Source organism: Bos taurus, chromosome 19 (genome assembly GCF_002263795.3).
Source record: "Bos taurus isolate L1 Dominette 01449 registration number 42190680 breed Hereford chromosome 19, ARS-UCD2.0, whole genome shotgun sequence".
In the NCBI taxonomy this organism is placed as follows: Eukaryota; Metazoa; Chordata; class Mammalia; order Artiodactyla; family Bovidae; genus Bos; species Bos taurus.
The window spans coordinates 51,442,840-51,459,829 of record NC_037346.1 but is presented as its reverse complement, the minus strand read 5'-3'; the positions used below and the strand labels follow the sequence as shown (position 1 = coordinate 51,459,829).

At 53.9% G+C, this 16,990-nt stretch overlaps 1 protein-coding gene across 6 annotated transcripts in view; it reads right to left on the bottom strand.

The window, feature by feature from the left end:
• SLC38A10 (solute carrier family 38 member 10) overlaps positions 1–16,990 on the bottom strand; it is a 41,630-nt gene that overhangs the window by 18,961 nt on the left and 5,679 nt on the right. For all 6 annotated transcript variants that reach the window (XM_005221112.4, XM_059878618.1, XM_059878617.1 and 3 more), the window contains exons 3-10: positions 14,556–14,601; positions 13,660–13,753; positions 13,299–13,442; positions 12,306–12,430; positions 9,637–9,739; positions 8,628–8,810; positions 6,273–6,384; positions 5,318–5,424 (exon numbers count right to left, since the gene is read on the bottom strand). In XM_005221112.4, the coding sequence (XP_005221169.2) occupies positions 5,318–5,424; positions 6,273–6,384; positions 8,628–8,810; positions 9,637–9,739; positions 12,306–12,430; positions 13,299–13,442; positions 13,660–13,753; positions 14,556–14,601 (914 nt within the window). The remainder of the gene's footprint in view (positions 1–5,317; positions 5,425–6,272; positions 6,385–8,627; positions 8,811–9,636; positions 9,740–12,305; positions 12,431–13,298; positions 13,443–13,659; positions 13,754–14,555; positions 14,602–16,990) is intronic.

Sequence of the window (16,990 nt, the reverse complement as noted above, 5' to 3'; positions counted from 1 at the left end):
TACGGATGGCTACATCACTGGACAGAACAGGCAGGAAATTAAAATACAAGTCCCGAACAAGCCCAAATGCACACAGGAGTTTAATACACAGAAGCGGCAACATTTCATACCAGTGACGGACTCACAGCGTTCGGACAACTAGGCAGTCATCTAGAAAAAACTGAGGCTGCCTACTTTGCTTCTTACACCAAAAGAGAAGACAGATGAGGCAAAGATTAAATGGGGGCTCCCCTGGTGGTCCAGGGGTAACCTCTCTACCCTTCCACTACAGGGGGCACAGGTTCAATCCCCGGTCTGGCAACTAAGATCCCACGTGCCATGTGGCACAGGAAAAAAAAAAGTAAGAGACTTAAACGGAAAAATGAAGTTCTGGAATTACTACAGGAACTGATGAAAAAATTCCTTAAAATAACACCGGCGTAGAAGGGTCATTTTAATAACGACTTTTTTCTCTCCTAAAAAGAGTCTGATAGACTAAAACACTGGGACTTCACAAACTGGGGAAAACATTTGCCATTTGGCAGGTAATGAACTAACTGCCTCATATTATAAGGAGTTTCTAAAAGTCACTAAAATCTTCAATTGAAGGCACGGGTGAACCGCTTCGGCGGCTGAGACTTGAGGAGTGAGAATCCAGAGAACAGAGACGAGCACCACCCACCAGGGCAGGCTTTTCCTGGCCAGCGGTGATGGGCACCAGGACAGAAGAGCAGGAACCTGGAGCCGGCAAACACACAGGGCAAGCCCCAGGCTCCCCACAGCCAGAACTGGATCCTGTAGAAGAGGAACCCTCCAGGAGGCACCCACGTTCTGTGAGCAGCTCTCCCCGAGGCACGTGCCAGCCACCAGCTGCGCCGAGTCGTGCAGAGATCAGCTGCCAAGAGGATGAAAGCTAAGCAGAGAATTTAGCAACCTGCGGGTGATCGAGCTGAGACTCAGGAAGGGCTACACCCTAGGAGTCAAGGCAAACCTGACATCGATTGCTCACAAGTGGACACAAGGCCTTCTGCCTGTCCTCTGTCTGCTGGACACAGGACATCTTCATCCAGGGACGATTTCTCACACCCGCCTCCATAAACTACCAAGCATACCAGGGGATGGACCAGGCCCCAGAAAACCAAGAGGGTGCGAAGGACCAAAATACACAAACATCAACTATCCGAAAAACAGAAATAACGTCTTGTAATGTTTAAAATACAGTAAAATTAAAACACATAAAAACAATAGCACTGAAGGCCGAAGACAAAGATAAATGGAGTTAAATATTGTTGGATGGTTACTTCATTTGGGAATTAGTAAAAGAAAAACAACTAATGTATGGTCAACTCTAATAAACCAAGGATTCATATTAAACTGCCTCGTATAACCACTAGCAGAACAGAAATGTACAACACCAGCTAAGAGAATAGAGAACAAATACTTTAAAATGCTTGATTTATCCAAAAGGCAGCGAGAAAGAAAGAAAGAAACAGAAAAAAGAACAGATGGGACAAATAAAAAACAGAGTGCGATGGAAGCTTTAATCCCCACCCCCCAAATCGGTATTAACTGTAAACAGTCTTAAACACTCCTATTAACAGATTGGATCAAAACAAAACAAAAGCAAACTATATGCTCTTACCCAAGACATAACCTTAAATATAAAGGTACAGAGACATCAAATGAGAAAGGATAACAGAAACGACATCGTGCAACTATAAACCCAGAACAAACCCGGATTAGCTACACTGTATCAGACAAGGCTGCTTTAAGGAGAAAAGCATCTCCAAAGACAAAAAGGGACATTTCATCCAGAAAAAGGTCAGGTTAATAAGATACAACCATCTGAAAACTGTAAGCTCCTAGTAACATAGCTTCAGGACAAAAAGCAAAACTTGATAGAACTAAAAGATACACGAACCTTTAAGTGATTCAAATGGAAACCGTCACACCTTTCTCATAACTGACACACAAGGAGATTAAAACATCAGTAAGAATACACGAAAATCTAAAAAAATCACAGTTAGCAAACTCAACCCAACCACACACGGGATGCGCTCTGCACCAACAACTGCAGACGGCCAGACAGCTGAACATCCGCCGGAGTCAACCACCTGCTGGGCCCAGCGAACGTCCGAGGACCGAAGTTCTTCAGCTCGGTTCTCTAACCACACTGGAACTGTGTGAAATCAATCAAAAAGAGTACTAGGAAATCCCCCAAAGTTTGGAAATCTAGAGAAACCACTGGTGGAAATCAGATGGAGTCCCCAGAGGGCTGCAGACGGAGGGGGTTCCGATAAGGAAAGGTCTGAGACCTGCCTCAAAAGACGCAGGGCAGTCAAGAGCAAGGCTGGTTACCTAATATGGAGGACCAGTGAAAAATAAAGACGTGGGGTCTTTGATCCAAAAATCAGGTAAACAGTACCATTAAAAGTACTAAGATGTTTTCCCTTTTTTCTGTGGTTTCCCTCCCAACTTATTACAGTGTTTTTTGTTTGTTACTTAATGCTGTTCTAGGAAAAATTAAAATTTTAGTGTTTAAATAAATAAGCCACTGGTGAAAGGAGAAATAAGGATGGAAATCAGGAAAAGTCGCAAAGTGAATGATGATGTCAATCTTCAATCGACAGTTTGATGCAACCCCAGTCAAACACCAACAGCTGAGAAGCCACTTCTAAAACTGAGTTGGAGGACTTCCCTGGCAGCCCAGTGGTTAAAGACTCCTGGCTTCCACTGCAGGAAGCATGGGTTCAATCCCTAGTTGGGGAATTAAGATCCCACGTGCTTCACGGTGCAGCCAAAATTTTTTTTTTTTTAATTAAAAAAAAATTGAGTTGGAAATGCAAAGGACTAATTATAGGTAAAACCACCCTAAAGAAGAATAAAGCTGCCAGCATCAAGACTCATTACAAGCCTCAGCAATCGACACAGGCAGCTCTAGTGTGGGAGAGATGGACAGACCAGTGACGGGAGTTCCCACTCTCACACGTACACAGGTGACTGACCACAATGGTGCCGGAGCAAAAGGGTGCCGCTCAACTGGACAGCCACCCAGAACATGACCCCTGACCCCTGCCACACACCAGGCACTCCAGATGGGCATGGATCTAAATGTGAAAGAGAAAATAAAAAGCTTCTACAATATGACAGAGTACACTGTCCTCAGGACCTGGGGATAAGCAAAAATTTCTTAAATAGTACATCAAAAGCACACAGCAAGGGACTTCCCTGGTGATCCAGTGGCTAAGATTCTGTGCTATTACAGAAGGCCCAGGTTTGATCCCTGGTCAGGGAACTAGACCAGGTACAGTCAAATTTTTTTAAAAAAATTTTTTTAAAGCACAAAGCAAAAGAAAAACTCAAAAAACTGAACTACACTAAAATTAAGAATATCTGCTGATCAGAAGAAAGTGAGAAGGCGGCCAAGAGTCAGAGAAAACATTTGTAATATACATGTCTGAAAAAAGTCTTGTATCTCAAATCTTTAACAAACCTCCACAAATCAATAAGAAAAAGACAACTCATAGATAAAAAATGGGCAAGACTTAAAAGGCACAAAAGAAGAAACCCACACAGCTAACAAGAGCATGAAAAGGTGTTCAATGTCATCAGTCACCTGAAAATCACAAATTAAAACCCAAATGAGGTACTGCTATATATCCAGAGGAAGGGCTAGAGACTGAAAAAGGGACCGTAAATGTCAGTGTAACTAAAATTCCAATATGGTGCCCGAGGAGCACTTTGGAAAACTGGGTAAAGTCTGGAAACATCTACCAAAACTGGACAGACGTAACGCCGGGACCCGACAATTCCACACCCAAGAGAACTGCCAACCGAAGTGCACACGGGCTGCGCCAGGAGAAACGGGCGGGGCAGCCCACCCGGGACACTCAGCTCTGGGTGACCAGACTGCTACGTGGAGAAGCATATGGCAGGGAGGATGGGCAGACCACCCCTGGCCGCCCAGCCAGTAACTTGGGAACTCAGGCGTGAAGCTAAGGAAGGCGGCCAGACACTCACCAATACTTCCTGTGAGGCTCCATTTTTTCTAACTTGAAAGGCAGGCAAAAGTATTCCAAAACATAAGAAGACAGGCAGTAATCTCTGTGGAGGAAAGACTAGGGCACCCCAGGGAAGCTTCGAGTGCTAGAATATTTTGTATCTGCCCTTGAGGTGGTTCTGTGACTGTGTTCACTTAGCCACACCCTCTGGTGCCTCAGATGGAAAACAATCTGCCTGCAATCTGAGAGACCTGGGTTCGACCCCTGGGTTGGGAAGATCCCCTGGAAGAGGAAATAGCTACCCACTCCAGTATTCTTGCCTGGAGAATTCCATGGACAGAGGAGCCTGGCGGGCTACAGTCCATGGGGTCCTGAAGAGTCGGACATGACTGAGCAACAAACACTCACATTTTTCATTTCACTTAGCCCACATATATCAAGCTGTATGTGAGATTTATGTGCTTTGCCTTACGTATACTATGTTCTCAAAGAATTTACCAAAAGCTCAACAACTCCATAAAAGGTGAGCAAAAAGCACAGACAGTTCATGGAAAGAGAAATGCCCACCTTCACTCCAGGGAAGCCAAGACTTGCCATCACCCTCGGGCCAATGGAGAGGAGAGGCTGAGCTCAGTCGCGGAGCTACAGGGCCGACCTGCACATGGGTCCTTGAGGGGAAGCTCCTGCTCTCTGATACAGGGATCCCAGACCCAGGTAGCTTCCTACAGTACTTTCTCAAATGTGTAGAAATGCTCGTGTACACACATATTCACTGTGGCTTTGTCCATAATAGTGAAAGCCTGGAGAGGCGACGCCAACAAGACAGTCCCCAAGGACTCTCCTGGTGGTCCAGCAGTTAAGACTCCACACTCCCAATGCAGGGGAGCCTGGCTTTGATCCCTGGTCGCGGAACTAGATCGTGCACGCTGCAACTAAAGATCCCACATGTCAGATAACTAAGACCCGGGTCAGCCTAATAAATTAAAAAAAAAACCCACAGTCCCTAGCAAGACAGTTGCGGGTGACCTCAGCAGAGGATGGAGTCAGGGTCGTGGAACACAAGAGGCACACATGGATAATCCAGTCACCAGACAGACAGGCAGGGGAAAGCTGTTCAGTACTTAACACTCAGATAAGCCTGGCTCAGTTCGGCGGCCCTGGGGTGTACCTGGGGTGTAAGGCTGCTCACCGTGGCGTAGACCCACGTCTCCCAGACCTGTGGGACCACGATCCTTTTGTGTAAGGAATACAACTAGTTCCAGTAGCCATCAGAGAACATGCCCTCCCGCTCTGCCCAACCCAGCCCGCCAGGAGTGGGGTGAGAGCGCCACGCGCACCTGGGAGGAAAGTGAGTTCTTGTGGATCTTCTTGTAGATCAGCGTCGGGCAGACGAAGCAGATGAGGCTTCCCATGGTGGCACCCGTGAGGCCCAGGATCGTCTCCACTGGCGAGAGCGCAACAGGCAGGGGTGAGCTTCCAGCGAGCAGGGTGAGGAGCTGTCTTCCCACAAGGACCCTTCTGCACGTGCTGCTGGACAGCAGCGAGGAGCAGGGCACAGCCTGCTGTGCTCACAAAGACAGCGGGGCTGTCCACCCTGACACCGTGATGAAGGGCTGCGTGGGGCCGGGGCCTCAGGCGAGCCCTCCCTCTCTGAACCTCGGCTTCCCCGCCAGCGAGGTGAGCTTAACAGCATCGCCTGCCCCACGCGGCGGGGCCCACATCGCTGCTCTGGCTCCTTGTAGTGTCTGGGCACCCAGCGGGGGTCGCTGGGCCAGCTCATCTTACATCACCCCACCTGGTGCCCAGCAAGTGACCCAGCAGAGCCTGTCCTGGTTTGTGGGGAAGCCAGGAGTGTGGGGGCCTCGGGGTTGCTCCTGGAGGGCATGTGGGGCCCACTGGATGTCTGAGGACAATAAGCTTTCTCTGTGCTGGAGCAGGGCCCTGCCCTTTTCCCTCAGTGACGTGTCAACAAAATCAGGAGTCGGAAGTAAGGAAGGAACTGCTTGGTAACCGTAACTCGCACCTCAGGCCTGGACCCCACACCGCAGCTCTACCCATGTGTTTGTGGTCCCATCAAGCTGCAGCGTTTTCTCCCTAGCCTTTCTCAGGGCGTCAAAGAAAAGACCACCCAAGAGTCTCTGGACCTGTTTTTTTGACCAGAGAGGACGGTGGCAAGACTCTGAGTGTCTTGGTTGAACACCGAAGAGGCAGGGGCGCACAACAGCAGGACGGGTCGGGGAGGGCGGGGTAAGCCGGTGGGAGGCCGGTCACTGGAGCAGCCCCCCGCCTTACCGTTTGGGATCATCATTCCACCGACCATGGTTCCGAACACAACCGAGAGGGTGAGGGCTTTAAACCGCAGGGGCGGCATGTAGCCTCCAGCGGCGAAGGTCCCGTCTTTTTGCTATATGAAAGAAAATAAAAACAAGATTTAGAAATGACCGATTTCCTCTCTACTCTCCTGTAAGCACGTCCCTAAAGGGCTCTGCCAACACCCTAGGCGGGTCGGCCTGTGAGGTGGTGGGTGAGCGCTCCCAGCACAGGCAGCTGTGCCTGAATGTGACCCTGCAACCAGAAGCTTGGAGCCCCAGAAGGCCCAGGCTGCTCCTCACAGCAGCTATGGGGGTAACTTCGTTCTGAGAAACTTGGAACAAATCCTTCCGTCCTCCCTTTAGAGCAGTGCTGTGACAGAGACTTTTAAAAGCGCCGCATAGCACAGGAGGCACAGCACAGCCCCACTCACAGTAACACGCAGCAGTTTCAGGGTGCGGTGGGCCCCCATGTGCACAGACATGCTCAGCTTTGCCATCCTTGCCTCCAGCAGGTGCATCCAGGAAGAAGACAAGGGGAGAAGTCACAACATGCTACAGTCAAGCCCAAGAGACCATCTCAGGCTCAGCCTCTCACCCAAAGGCACAGAGGCACCAGAAGCATCTCATCAGGCTGTGGTGGGAGGTAACGGGAGAGAAGCTTCTAGAACAGCGCTGTGCACACAGGAGGGGCCGACCGTGATTACTGTTGCTGGGCTAGGAAAACACCACTCAAGTGAAGCTTCAACCCTTCTCGAGCTACAGTTTGGAAGCACCCAACATCCAGAATTGACTTGCAACGGTGGCTTTCTCAGAACAGACTAGAGCGGGAGGGTGTTAGGTCTACACCTTCTGGCTCAGCATCCTGCAGAAATTTCCCCAGGAAACACTCTAAGAGGAGAAGAAACAGGCAGCTACGTGCATCAAGGGGTCACAGGAGTTATCTGTGAAAGGTCAAGGGTGACCAGGAGACGTCAAGCAACGACTAGGAGGTGAGAGCAAGGGCGCAGTGACACTGGGGGTTTCTATGGATACACGTGGAGTGGAGACAAGAGATAATGCAGCGAGAGGAAATCTGCAGAGATGCACACAGACGCTGAGGGGAGCAGAAGGTCATTCGCGTGAGGTTGGAGACATGCAGGTAAGCTTTCCACTTGAGTTAACATTGCCTTTGTCACCGGTACTAATTTTCTAATTTTAAAAATGATAAAAATGGGTTACATACAGAGACACAAATGCTTCTCAGATATGAAGCACACATGTGCATCAAACGAGGACCCCAGGGCTCCATGAGCTAGCCTGCTGTGCCCCCAAGGGGAGAGAGCCTCGCGTGGTGTCCAGGCACCTGGACACCCAACAAGGGCAGGGGTCAGGCAGCCAGCTTTTCAGGGCAGGGGCTCTGCCTCAAGGTGCTGGCCTTGGTGGCAGAATCCGAGGGAGGCTGACTTGACCACGTGCCAGCCTCTAGACCACAAGCCTGGTTCCAGCTGTCCTAAGTAGCCACCTTCCCTGCCTGCCTGCTGGACTCTCCCCTCCCCGCCTCTGTGGCCTAAGCAGTTCAACTGACCACCAGGAGTCCTGGCTGACGCCATAGACCAGGCTCAAGGACTTGGGCAGGAACACAAGAACCACCACAGAGAGACGGGGCCAACCCCATGCCCTTGCCCTGGGGCATGAGCTACCACACCTGTACCACCTGTTGTCAGCTGGGCAGCAGTTAGCGGGGGAGTCTGGGTTCCAACTGTACATTTGAAAACTGCTCGCGCAGGACTACATGGAGCCAGCCTACACATACGACAGCAGACCAAACAGCCTCTCTCAGGGCTCAGATGTCTTCTGTCAAACTGTTCAAACCTTCTGGTACACAAACCTAAAGAGAACGGTAGCCTGACCCCAGCACCGATCGGCCCACCTGGCCGGCCATTATACACGCCTGTCAGTCAAGCCGGCTCTCCTGAGTTCCCACCTGCTCCTCTCCCATGGGTTCATGCTGCAGCAAGCCCCCGATTTCCCACTACTCCTCCAACGAGGGACAGCAGGGCAGTCACAGGACATGGGCCTAAGCTGCTTGGATGCTGAGCCTGACTCCACGTCTCCTTCAGGAATCAACCTGGCTGATCTGGCACTCTTTTCTCCAAAGTTGGTTGGTTTAAAAAAAAAATCCCTATTAAAAGATTCCATTTTAACTGGAGTTTCTGATTTTTTACTAGAAAAAGCTCTGCCTGCTACTGCCCAGAAAAATAAGGAACTAGCAAAAGCCACTGGAGGACAATGTAACTGAGGCCAGGACAGGGAGGATTCTGGGCAGAACGCCATCCGAGGGCCCTGAGCACCTTACCTGCTGCTCGAAGAGCAGAGTGTTCAAGGCCTGTCTGCACGGCAGGATCATCATGGGGAAGCCCACGGCCACGGACATCATGAAGCCCACACGGATCATCTCAGTCACCAGGTTGGAGGGGAAATGCATGAGCACATTGCCCTCGGTGGCTTCAGTGAAGCTCACGTAGCCGAAGAAGCCCACCTGCAGGGGGACCAACAGCAGGGGACGTGTGGTGGGAGAGGCACACCCTCTCTGGAATGGCCTGGAACCTCGTCACGAGCAGCTGAAGCAGGACCAAGGCCCACCAGCTCCTGACTCATACAAGTCCCCTCTGATGAGCAGAGGCGGAAGCCCTGAAGGTGAGAGTCCCATGTGGCTTCTCCCTGCTTGGACAGCGAGGCACCAAGAGAAGGGAGCTGCCTGCTTGGAAAGTGAGCAGAGGCATGCCCCACGAGCCCCACGAGCCCCACGGAGGGGCTGGATTTAATGTGGCTCAAAACCCAAACTTGGGAACCGAGGGGTAAACTGCTGTCCCCACAGGCTGAATGGACAACAATCTGATGGACCATTCGGAAAAACCGACAAGAGTGGCGGAACCACAGGGTTCAGGAGAACAAGTCAGACTCGCAAAGAATTTATAGCTCTATCTGACATGTAAAAAACAATGAAGAGAATTAAGAAGACTGGAGGGGAACATCTACTGAAACATGAACTGCATCTGCGTCTACGGGCTGGAACTTGTGATTTTCTTTCTCTGCTATTTCTCGAATTTCTCACTGCTGCACCACCTTTCTACAGTGAGTCAGCAGAGGTCGTGCGGAGGCTCCAGGCCCTGGGTTGAGGTGCCCACGCTCCTCGGGGGATGGGGACACCAACACCACCTGGAGAGTCAGATCCCTGCCAATGCTAGTGCTGAGTGGAGGGGCAGAGCTGCCCTTCGGCTGCCGGGATGGGAAGAAGCAAGGACAGGGCTGTACTGGGGACTGGAGGGGCTGGGGGAGGGGAAGGGGCATGAAAGGGCTCTTACCATGACGTAGAAGGTGGTGACCACGTTGAGGGAGGAGGCAAAGATAGAGCTCATGGTTTTCACTGATGGCTCATCCAGGCTGTCGTACGTGGGCAGGACCTGGCTGTAAAAATAACAAGCAGCTTCGCGGAGCCGAGTCACCTCTCCCAGGCCCCCAGCCGAGTCTCCAGCACCTGCCTTCCCACGACGCCAGCCGCCACCAGCGCCGAGGCTGGGCTCACACAATACTACGGACGGCACTCGGCGCGTTCCCCGCAAGCACTCTCTGTAAACATTTCAGAAGTGCCACAGGATGAAAGGCCGTTTGTTCCACTGCAGCAGGAGCGTGACCGCTCCGGGGAGCTCCGGGCTGGGCTAAGCAGCCCGTGTTTACAGGGGAAGCAGGAAGCGGTTCAGAGCGTCGCTGTCAAAAGAATGGAAAGTTAAACAAACAAGCCGGGCCGCCTGCCCATCTCAGCGCCTCAGTGAGGGGCTCAGAGCCGGCATGGACCCAGCTCTGGGACGAAAGAGCGGCTGCAGCCCCACGGCCCAGGGCCAGCAGGGCAGCACTGCAGGGTGAGGGAGGATGCGTCCACGTGGGCTCTCTGAAAACGGCAGGCAGGGAGCCGGCACCTGTGAGAGGTGAGCCAGGGAGGGGCGGGTGCCCTGTGCAGCCCTGAGAAGAGACAGCAGGGGGACGCTGTGCTGAGGGCTCAGGCGTGGCACCCAGGGAGCCGGGGCCGGCGGTCACGCCGCATGGGAGGCCGGGAGGGGGCGCAGCAGGATGTTAAGTGAAAAGCACGACAGTCAGCGCAGCCAAACCCCAAAACCAACTTAAAAAAAAGTGAAAGGAGAACAAAGAGGACCCGCTAATGTTACTAACAGCAAATGACAAGGATGGGGGGGGACTGGCTGGCAGAAGCGGGCACCGTCCCTGGCCCTGCACACTGCCCCACTGGCCACTGCTGGTGGGCAAGAGTCACCGTGGACAGCTGTCCCTACCTCCGTGCTACAGAGGGGGCAGTCCGCGGCCACGGGCACATACACCCATGCAGACTAGGGAGGCGGCAGAGGACCTGCAGAGGGACTGCCCAGCTCCTAGGGTCAGGGCCAGGGCCACACCAGGGAGCCCCAGCACCAGATCTCAGGACAGGGGCATCCCCAGCACACACGGGGAGAAGCCCCTGCCAGGAGCCACTGAGGGGAGGGGCTGTGCCCACATGTGGGGATGGATGGGTGTGGCAAGGCTGTGGTGCTCGCCTTCCTCAATCCTGCCTGTGGCACCTGCAGAGCACCTGCTCATCTTACCGAGCAGCCCGTGACTCAGTTTACCTGAGTCAGAGGTGTCCACCTGCCCCCGCACAGCCTGGGCCTCCACGCGCTCCCTGCTCTCTCTGAGCTGCGCTGGGGGCCTGCTGGTCCTGTGCCGCCCTGTACTTGTCTCCCTCGAAGTCAGACCAGGGAGGGCCGCACACTGATGGCCCAGCGGAGGCCCAGTCCATCCAGGGTGGGGAGACCAGCCACGCAGCGGGGCCCATGGCCACCTGGCAAGGGCAGCAGGGCTCCCAGCCTATGCGCTTCAGGGCCAGATGTGCGGGGAAGAGCCCCAGCTCTGGACCTCTCGGCTCCACTCCCCAGGGGATGTGGGCACATCCCCAGGCCCCGTGCCTTCCATGAGTGGCAGACAGAATGTGAGCTCACAACCCGCCCCCCTCCGGAACCCATAACTCAACCGGAGAACCAAGCCCAAGAGACCCACTTGATGACAGAGCAGCCCCCACCGGAAAGCCAGACCAAAGCCACAGGAGAAAAGGACAATCGGTAACTAGGTACACGGCAAAAGCATGTAGCTTCTGTCACCAGCTCTAACAGGGACGCTAAACAGCAAGAGTGGAGTGTGCTCTGGCGGAAACCGAGCTGCCAAGCGAGATGAGAAGTGGGAAACGACGATTTGGATCTCGCGTGTGGGTGTAAACACAAGTCTCATCTGTCACGTTAGTTTACAACTGGCACGGTTCATGCCCGTGGAGCTGCGGGGGGCTGCTCTGCCAGACCCCCACCACCGATGGTCCTTTCCTGTCCCGGCCAGACTTACGCCTCTTTTGAGCAAGGTTACCACCCAACCTGGCATGGATCGTAGGCTCCTGTCATTTGGTGGAGAAGGTAAGGCTGCTGGAATTATGGAAATCACTGCTCTGCATTTACAGAGCCCCAAGTGCCAGAGCGCACGCCTGCTCAACCACACACACGTGTGCGCGCACGCAGGCACACACACACACGCACGCCTCTGAAAGCATCCCAGCAGCAGTCTGAAGTCAATGTTTGTGCAATTCCCTCTTAAATATTCTCACACGAATAGCTAAATTCTGGCAAAACGCTCGGGACTCTGTGAGTCAGATGGTTCGGGGCTGTGCTGTTCCCCACAGCCAACTCTGCTCGTGGGGGATTTGGCAAACTGGGCGTTGTCGCCAACAGTGCCGGCAACACATCTCAGGAACAAAGTCAATTTCTCTTCTGGTAAACACAGAACTCCCGCCCTGAACCCGGAGCAGGGAGAGGCCACAGTGAAGAACACCTTACTCCTCGTGTCCTGGATCATCCACTGAAGGAAATGGTGCTTCCCGCTCCCAGGATGGCAGCCTCCCCTTCTAACACTCACCCCCAGGGCCCCGGGAGCAGGTGGTACTTACGACTGGCAGGCAAAGGACATGCCAAAGATGGGGATGCAGCGGAAGACGCCCTCCCAGCGGATGTAGCTGACCCGCTGCAGCCACTGCCCACCAAAAAGGCCATGCTTGAAGGAGGAGAGCACGATCTGCGAGGAGAAGGAAGCGGAGCTCGGCAAAGGGCAGCACACACAGGCGGGACTCGGGCCAGGGCCGGGCAGGGCACCAAGGTGGCCGTCACCACAGTGCAGGCCCCGCACAGTGCAGCCTGGTGCCACCGGCCAGAGGGGCTGGGGGAGCCGGAAGGGCTGGGAGTGGTGCGTGGCCCCGGGGTTTCGGCTCTCTGCTGTGCCACCAGCTGGCCAGGTGCTACCCAGAGGAGCTGTGGGGCTTCCTGGCACCGGGGGCGGCTGCCCATCCAGGGCTGCAGATGGTAAGCAATGAGGCCCACCTGCTGTGCCCACCCCAGTCGCCTCCAGGTCAGGACAGTCCCCCAAGCTGGCAGGTCCTTGCCAGTCCTGCGCAGACATAATTTAAAAGACAGACCCATCAAGGACAGGGCTGCCTGGAGAAGCAGAGGAAGGGTCACTGGGCTGGCCCTCAGAGCCGAGGGGCACTGGAGACACCACCCGGGGCTCAGTCTTCTAAGGAGAGCCCACTGCACAGACTCTCCCATTCTGCTCCCACCGGAGTGGTCAGGGGCTCAGGCCCAGGGGCTCCCAAGGGGCGCCCTGAGTATCAACTCCGGATTGCACCCCCCTGCCCCCTCAACAGTCAGTGATAAACACTCGTTAGACAACAACTGCTCTCACCCCTTGTGACAAAAGGCTGGCCTCCTGACTCTTGGCCACAAAGCCCACATAAAAGGTCTTCCGTGAACTGGGGAGCATCACGCTTTCACTCCCTGCCTCAGAGCGCTCCCCTCCCCTGCGGCCCCATCTGGCCACCAGGCTCCTGTGGCAGATTCTACGTCACGTTCCCGTCAACCTCAGTGGCAGCTGGCGGCCCGACACTCACCACGAACATGAACACGGTGTAGAAGATGAGGGCCATGGCGCTGAAGGACTGGATGGAGGCCATCATGTTCCTCTGCAGGCTGAGTGGGAGCACGATGCACAGGGACACCGCGAAGAGCAGCAGCATACGGAAGGTGCCCGTGACCTGGGCGGAGTGCCAGGCGTTGGCCCACGGACGGCCCGAGCTTCCCACCCCGAGCCCCGGGACTGACTGAGGCCCAGCGCGCTTCGCCTCTTGGCGTGCTGGTCTCAGAGCCCCTCCCACCGCTCCCCATCCAAGACGTGGACTGAAACAGTCCCCGGGCTGCCACGCAAGCAGCCGTGAGGTTTCCGACGTACCACACACCTGCAGATGTCCTTACCTGAAACCCGAACAGCCGAGCAAAGAAGTTGGACCCCAGGTCGCCAATCACAACGTAGAAGGCAATGCATGTTCCCAGCATCAGCCCAATCATGCTGCAAGGAAGGCGGGCAAGCTTGAGAGCTGAGCACCGGGGGTCCCAGTCGCACCCGCATTCCCCTGGCCACTGACACGCAACAACCCAAGGGAGGGGTCAAACGGGAGACATGGTGTCGACATTCAACAGTTTCCAGGGTTTGGCTGCGGAGTTTGCTATTTTACTCAGAATGAATATTGAGCAACACTAAACTTTTCTTTATGTGGTATTACATTTTTCTCTCAGCAGGAGGTTCTAAAAGTTCTTTCAGGTGGTACAAAAATGCACTGTGATGTTAAGACAAGTTAAAAGAACAATCAACTGCTTCAGAAAAGGGTTATTCTTTTCAGTTTGCAATTCCCTAATTTAGAAGCCTAAAAGTGCAATTTCTCAGCCATTTTTTTTCATCTCATAAAATTTTACTCCAAAGGGAGAATATGACATTTCCAGTTTAATGCCACCTTTATGCAACTGTGTTCGGGGCAAGGGGCGGGATGGGGGCAGGCATCTGATTTCAGGAACAGAACCCAGAGATGAAGTACAACCGAGGGAGCACCCCCCTCGCTATGCTCGGGTTTTCCATTTTTATATTTTTCTTAGTAAGACTTAAATAAGGCTTTTAGGCTTGACACTAATCATTTTAAGGGTACAATAAATTAAACTTTCAACTATTTAGTAAGTAACACTTCAGAGAAATATTTTAAGCTATGGACCAATCCACCTCTGAAACATCCAGCTCCCTGTGTAACAACCCTCCTGTTTCTCTTTCGTCACAAGTGAAGGACAGAGAGAATTACCCCCAATAGAACGGCGCCACCTACCTGGTCTCCACCAGCATCTTCCCTGCTTTCCCGTAGGCGTGCAATGCTAGTGCAGGGAGGGAAAAAGAGAATGAATGCTCAGTCTAAAGTGAGAGAAGCACATCAGTAAAAATATTACCAGTAAAAGTTGTGAAAGGCAATCTGACAAAAACCTGTGGGTCTGGAGTTCTATGGGTATAAGGGGATACTTGAAATTTTGGTCCCGTGCTTTTTTCAGATCTGCCTTCAACAAATAAGAATCACTGAAAATAAGAACAAAACTAGGGTGGGTCACTTTTCACACTCACACATCCACAAAGAAAACAAAAGAAAAAAGAAAAGAAAAACGGTCCCAGGGAAGCAGCAGTTTCCCTCTGGGCAAGCTAGGCTGCCAATAAGGAGGCTGAGGGAGACCTGCCTGGGTCAGGGGCTGCCCGGGACAGGGTGGGGGGTGCCCAGGGAGGGCAGTCAGCCCAGCCCCAGCACATCTGGTTTTCCCAGTCATAACAAAGGGACCTGGCTAAGGGCCTTCATGTTCACTCTGTGGTTTTAGCAGAAAATCTCGAGCAAGGTACTTTGGGACACGAGGGGACAAGTGCACGCAAGCCTGGAGGAGCCCCTCTGCCTGTCCTTCCTGACAGTGGAGCTGTTTCCAGCAGAGGAGAGATTAAGAGCTGACTCAGCAGGCCCCTCCCTGGACCTCACAGAGGCCGGGAACCCCTGCAACCCAGCCCCGTGGTGAGCCAGACGAGGGCTGAGAGAAGCTCTGATCCCCCAGGAGCAAGCAGGAGGGGGCGCATGACAGCACAGCCCTCTCCCTCACACGGGCAGAGCAGGAGACCAGAGAGCAGGGAACATGCAGGCCGCCTGATGTGAACGAGTCCAAAAAACCAATACTTTACTTTCAAACTACTCAGGAAAAAGCACAGCACTGCCAAAAGCCAGTGAACATGGAACCCCTGGGCTACACGGCCACGGGCAGGTGGCCTTGGGAAGCAAACGGGGGGTCATTCCGGCCTCCGGGCTTGTCCAACTACCACACGGACACGAGCACCTCAGGGTCCTCTAAGACACACAGTCTGGTGCCCCTAACGTGAAGGTGGCTGGGGCCCAAGCCATCCCATTCCTTTCCTTCTCCAAAAGGAAGCTGAGCATCTACAGCATATTCTAAGTGCTCAGAGTACCCTGCCAGAGAGAGTTCCAGAACACACCCGCATTCTGGACAAAGGCAACTAAAGTTGCTCTCGGAAGCCAGAGAAAAGTCATGAGGCGGCACCTTTTCACCCAGAAAGACTCAACCGGTTCCCAGAGGTACGATTCTAGTGCGGCTGCCCCCGAGGCGCTGCCTGTACTGAGAAGGCCTGTGGTTCCCGCCCAGTTCTCAGCCTGGACAGCCCCACACACACCCCACACACTGTTCCAAGTGTCCAGCCCTCAGCCTCTTGCCTGGCAAGCCAGAGACTGCCCTCCCGCCCCTCTGGGCCGGAACCACAGCACCAGATCTGCCCCACGAGGCTGGGCGGCATCTGCTGGATGGTTTCCAAGAAGGCAGGTCCCTTCCCCACGCTCCTGGGTCGGCCCTCCCCTCTCCACCTGCGGCAGGCTCGCTGCAGCTCATGGGCTGGGCCCCGTGGGGACCTGAAGCTGGCACTCCTGCCAGGTGTGCAGCCGGGAGCGCTGTCAGGAGGGGCTCCCCAGTCTCCCCAGAGAGGCTGGCTCAGGGCTTTCTCCTGGGGCCACAGCCGGGCCCACGGCTCTGTGGCCGCTGGGCATGCAGAAGTGACTCTCAGGCCACCTTGTGGAACTCGGGACCCCAGCCCTACCCCACACTCTCTGCCCACAGTCCACAGCCTCCACTTATTGGGCAGAGATGGGGAAGCACACACCAAACTGTGCTATTCACGCAGAGGGTAGTGACCTCAACCCAGCCCTCCCCAGAGCCAGCCACCTGACCCCCGCTGCCATCTGCCTGGGAGGTATGATGACCATTTGCTGGATAAACAAGGGGTGGGGAATGCAGAGAATCCTGGGTGTCAGAAAGGATGGTTTTATGACCCTCATTTCCCAAGCCAAGTATCCACAGGTGCAGGTCACACAACTTGGGACAGGCAGGGAGGGACAGGCCCTCTGCAGGCCCCACCCAGCCATGATCGGGCAGCAGGCTTACCAGGGCCACAGAAACCTGGGCGGACAGATGACAGGACCACAGACGCGGTGCCAGAGCAGCTGCTGCACACGACTGAGTGCTACTAGGCGACAGCAAGGCCTGGTCACCTCTGCAGGCAGGGCCCGGGTCAGAGTGGCCTCGTGGGGCCATGACTTCTAGGTACAGCTGACTATCTGGTATAACTGTATATCTTCTGAAAATGGGGTTTGAAAAGTCTACTTGAAAGTCAGCCACACAAGGCAAAGGAATAGCAGATAAAAAGTAGATAAAATTCACAGAACTGGGTCTA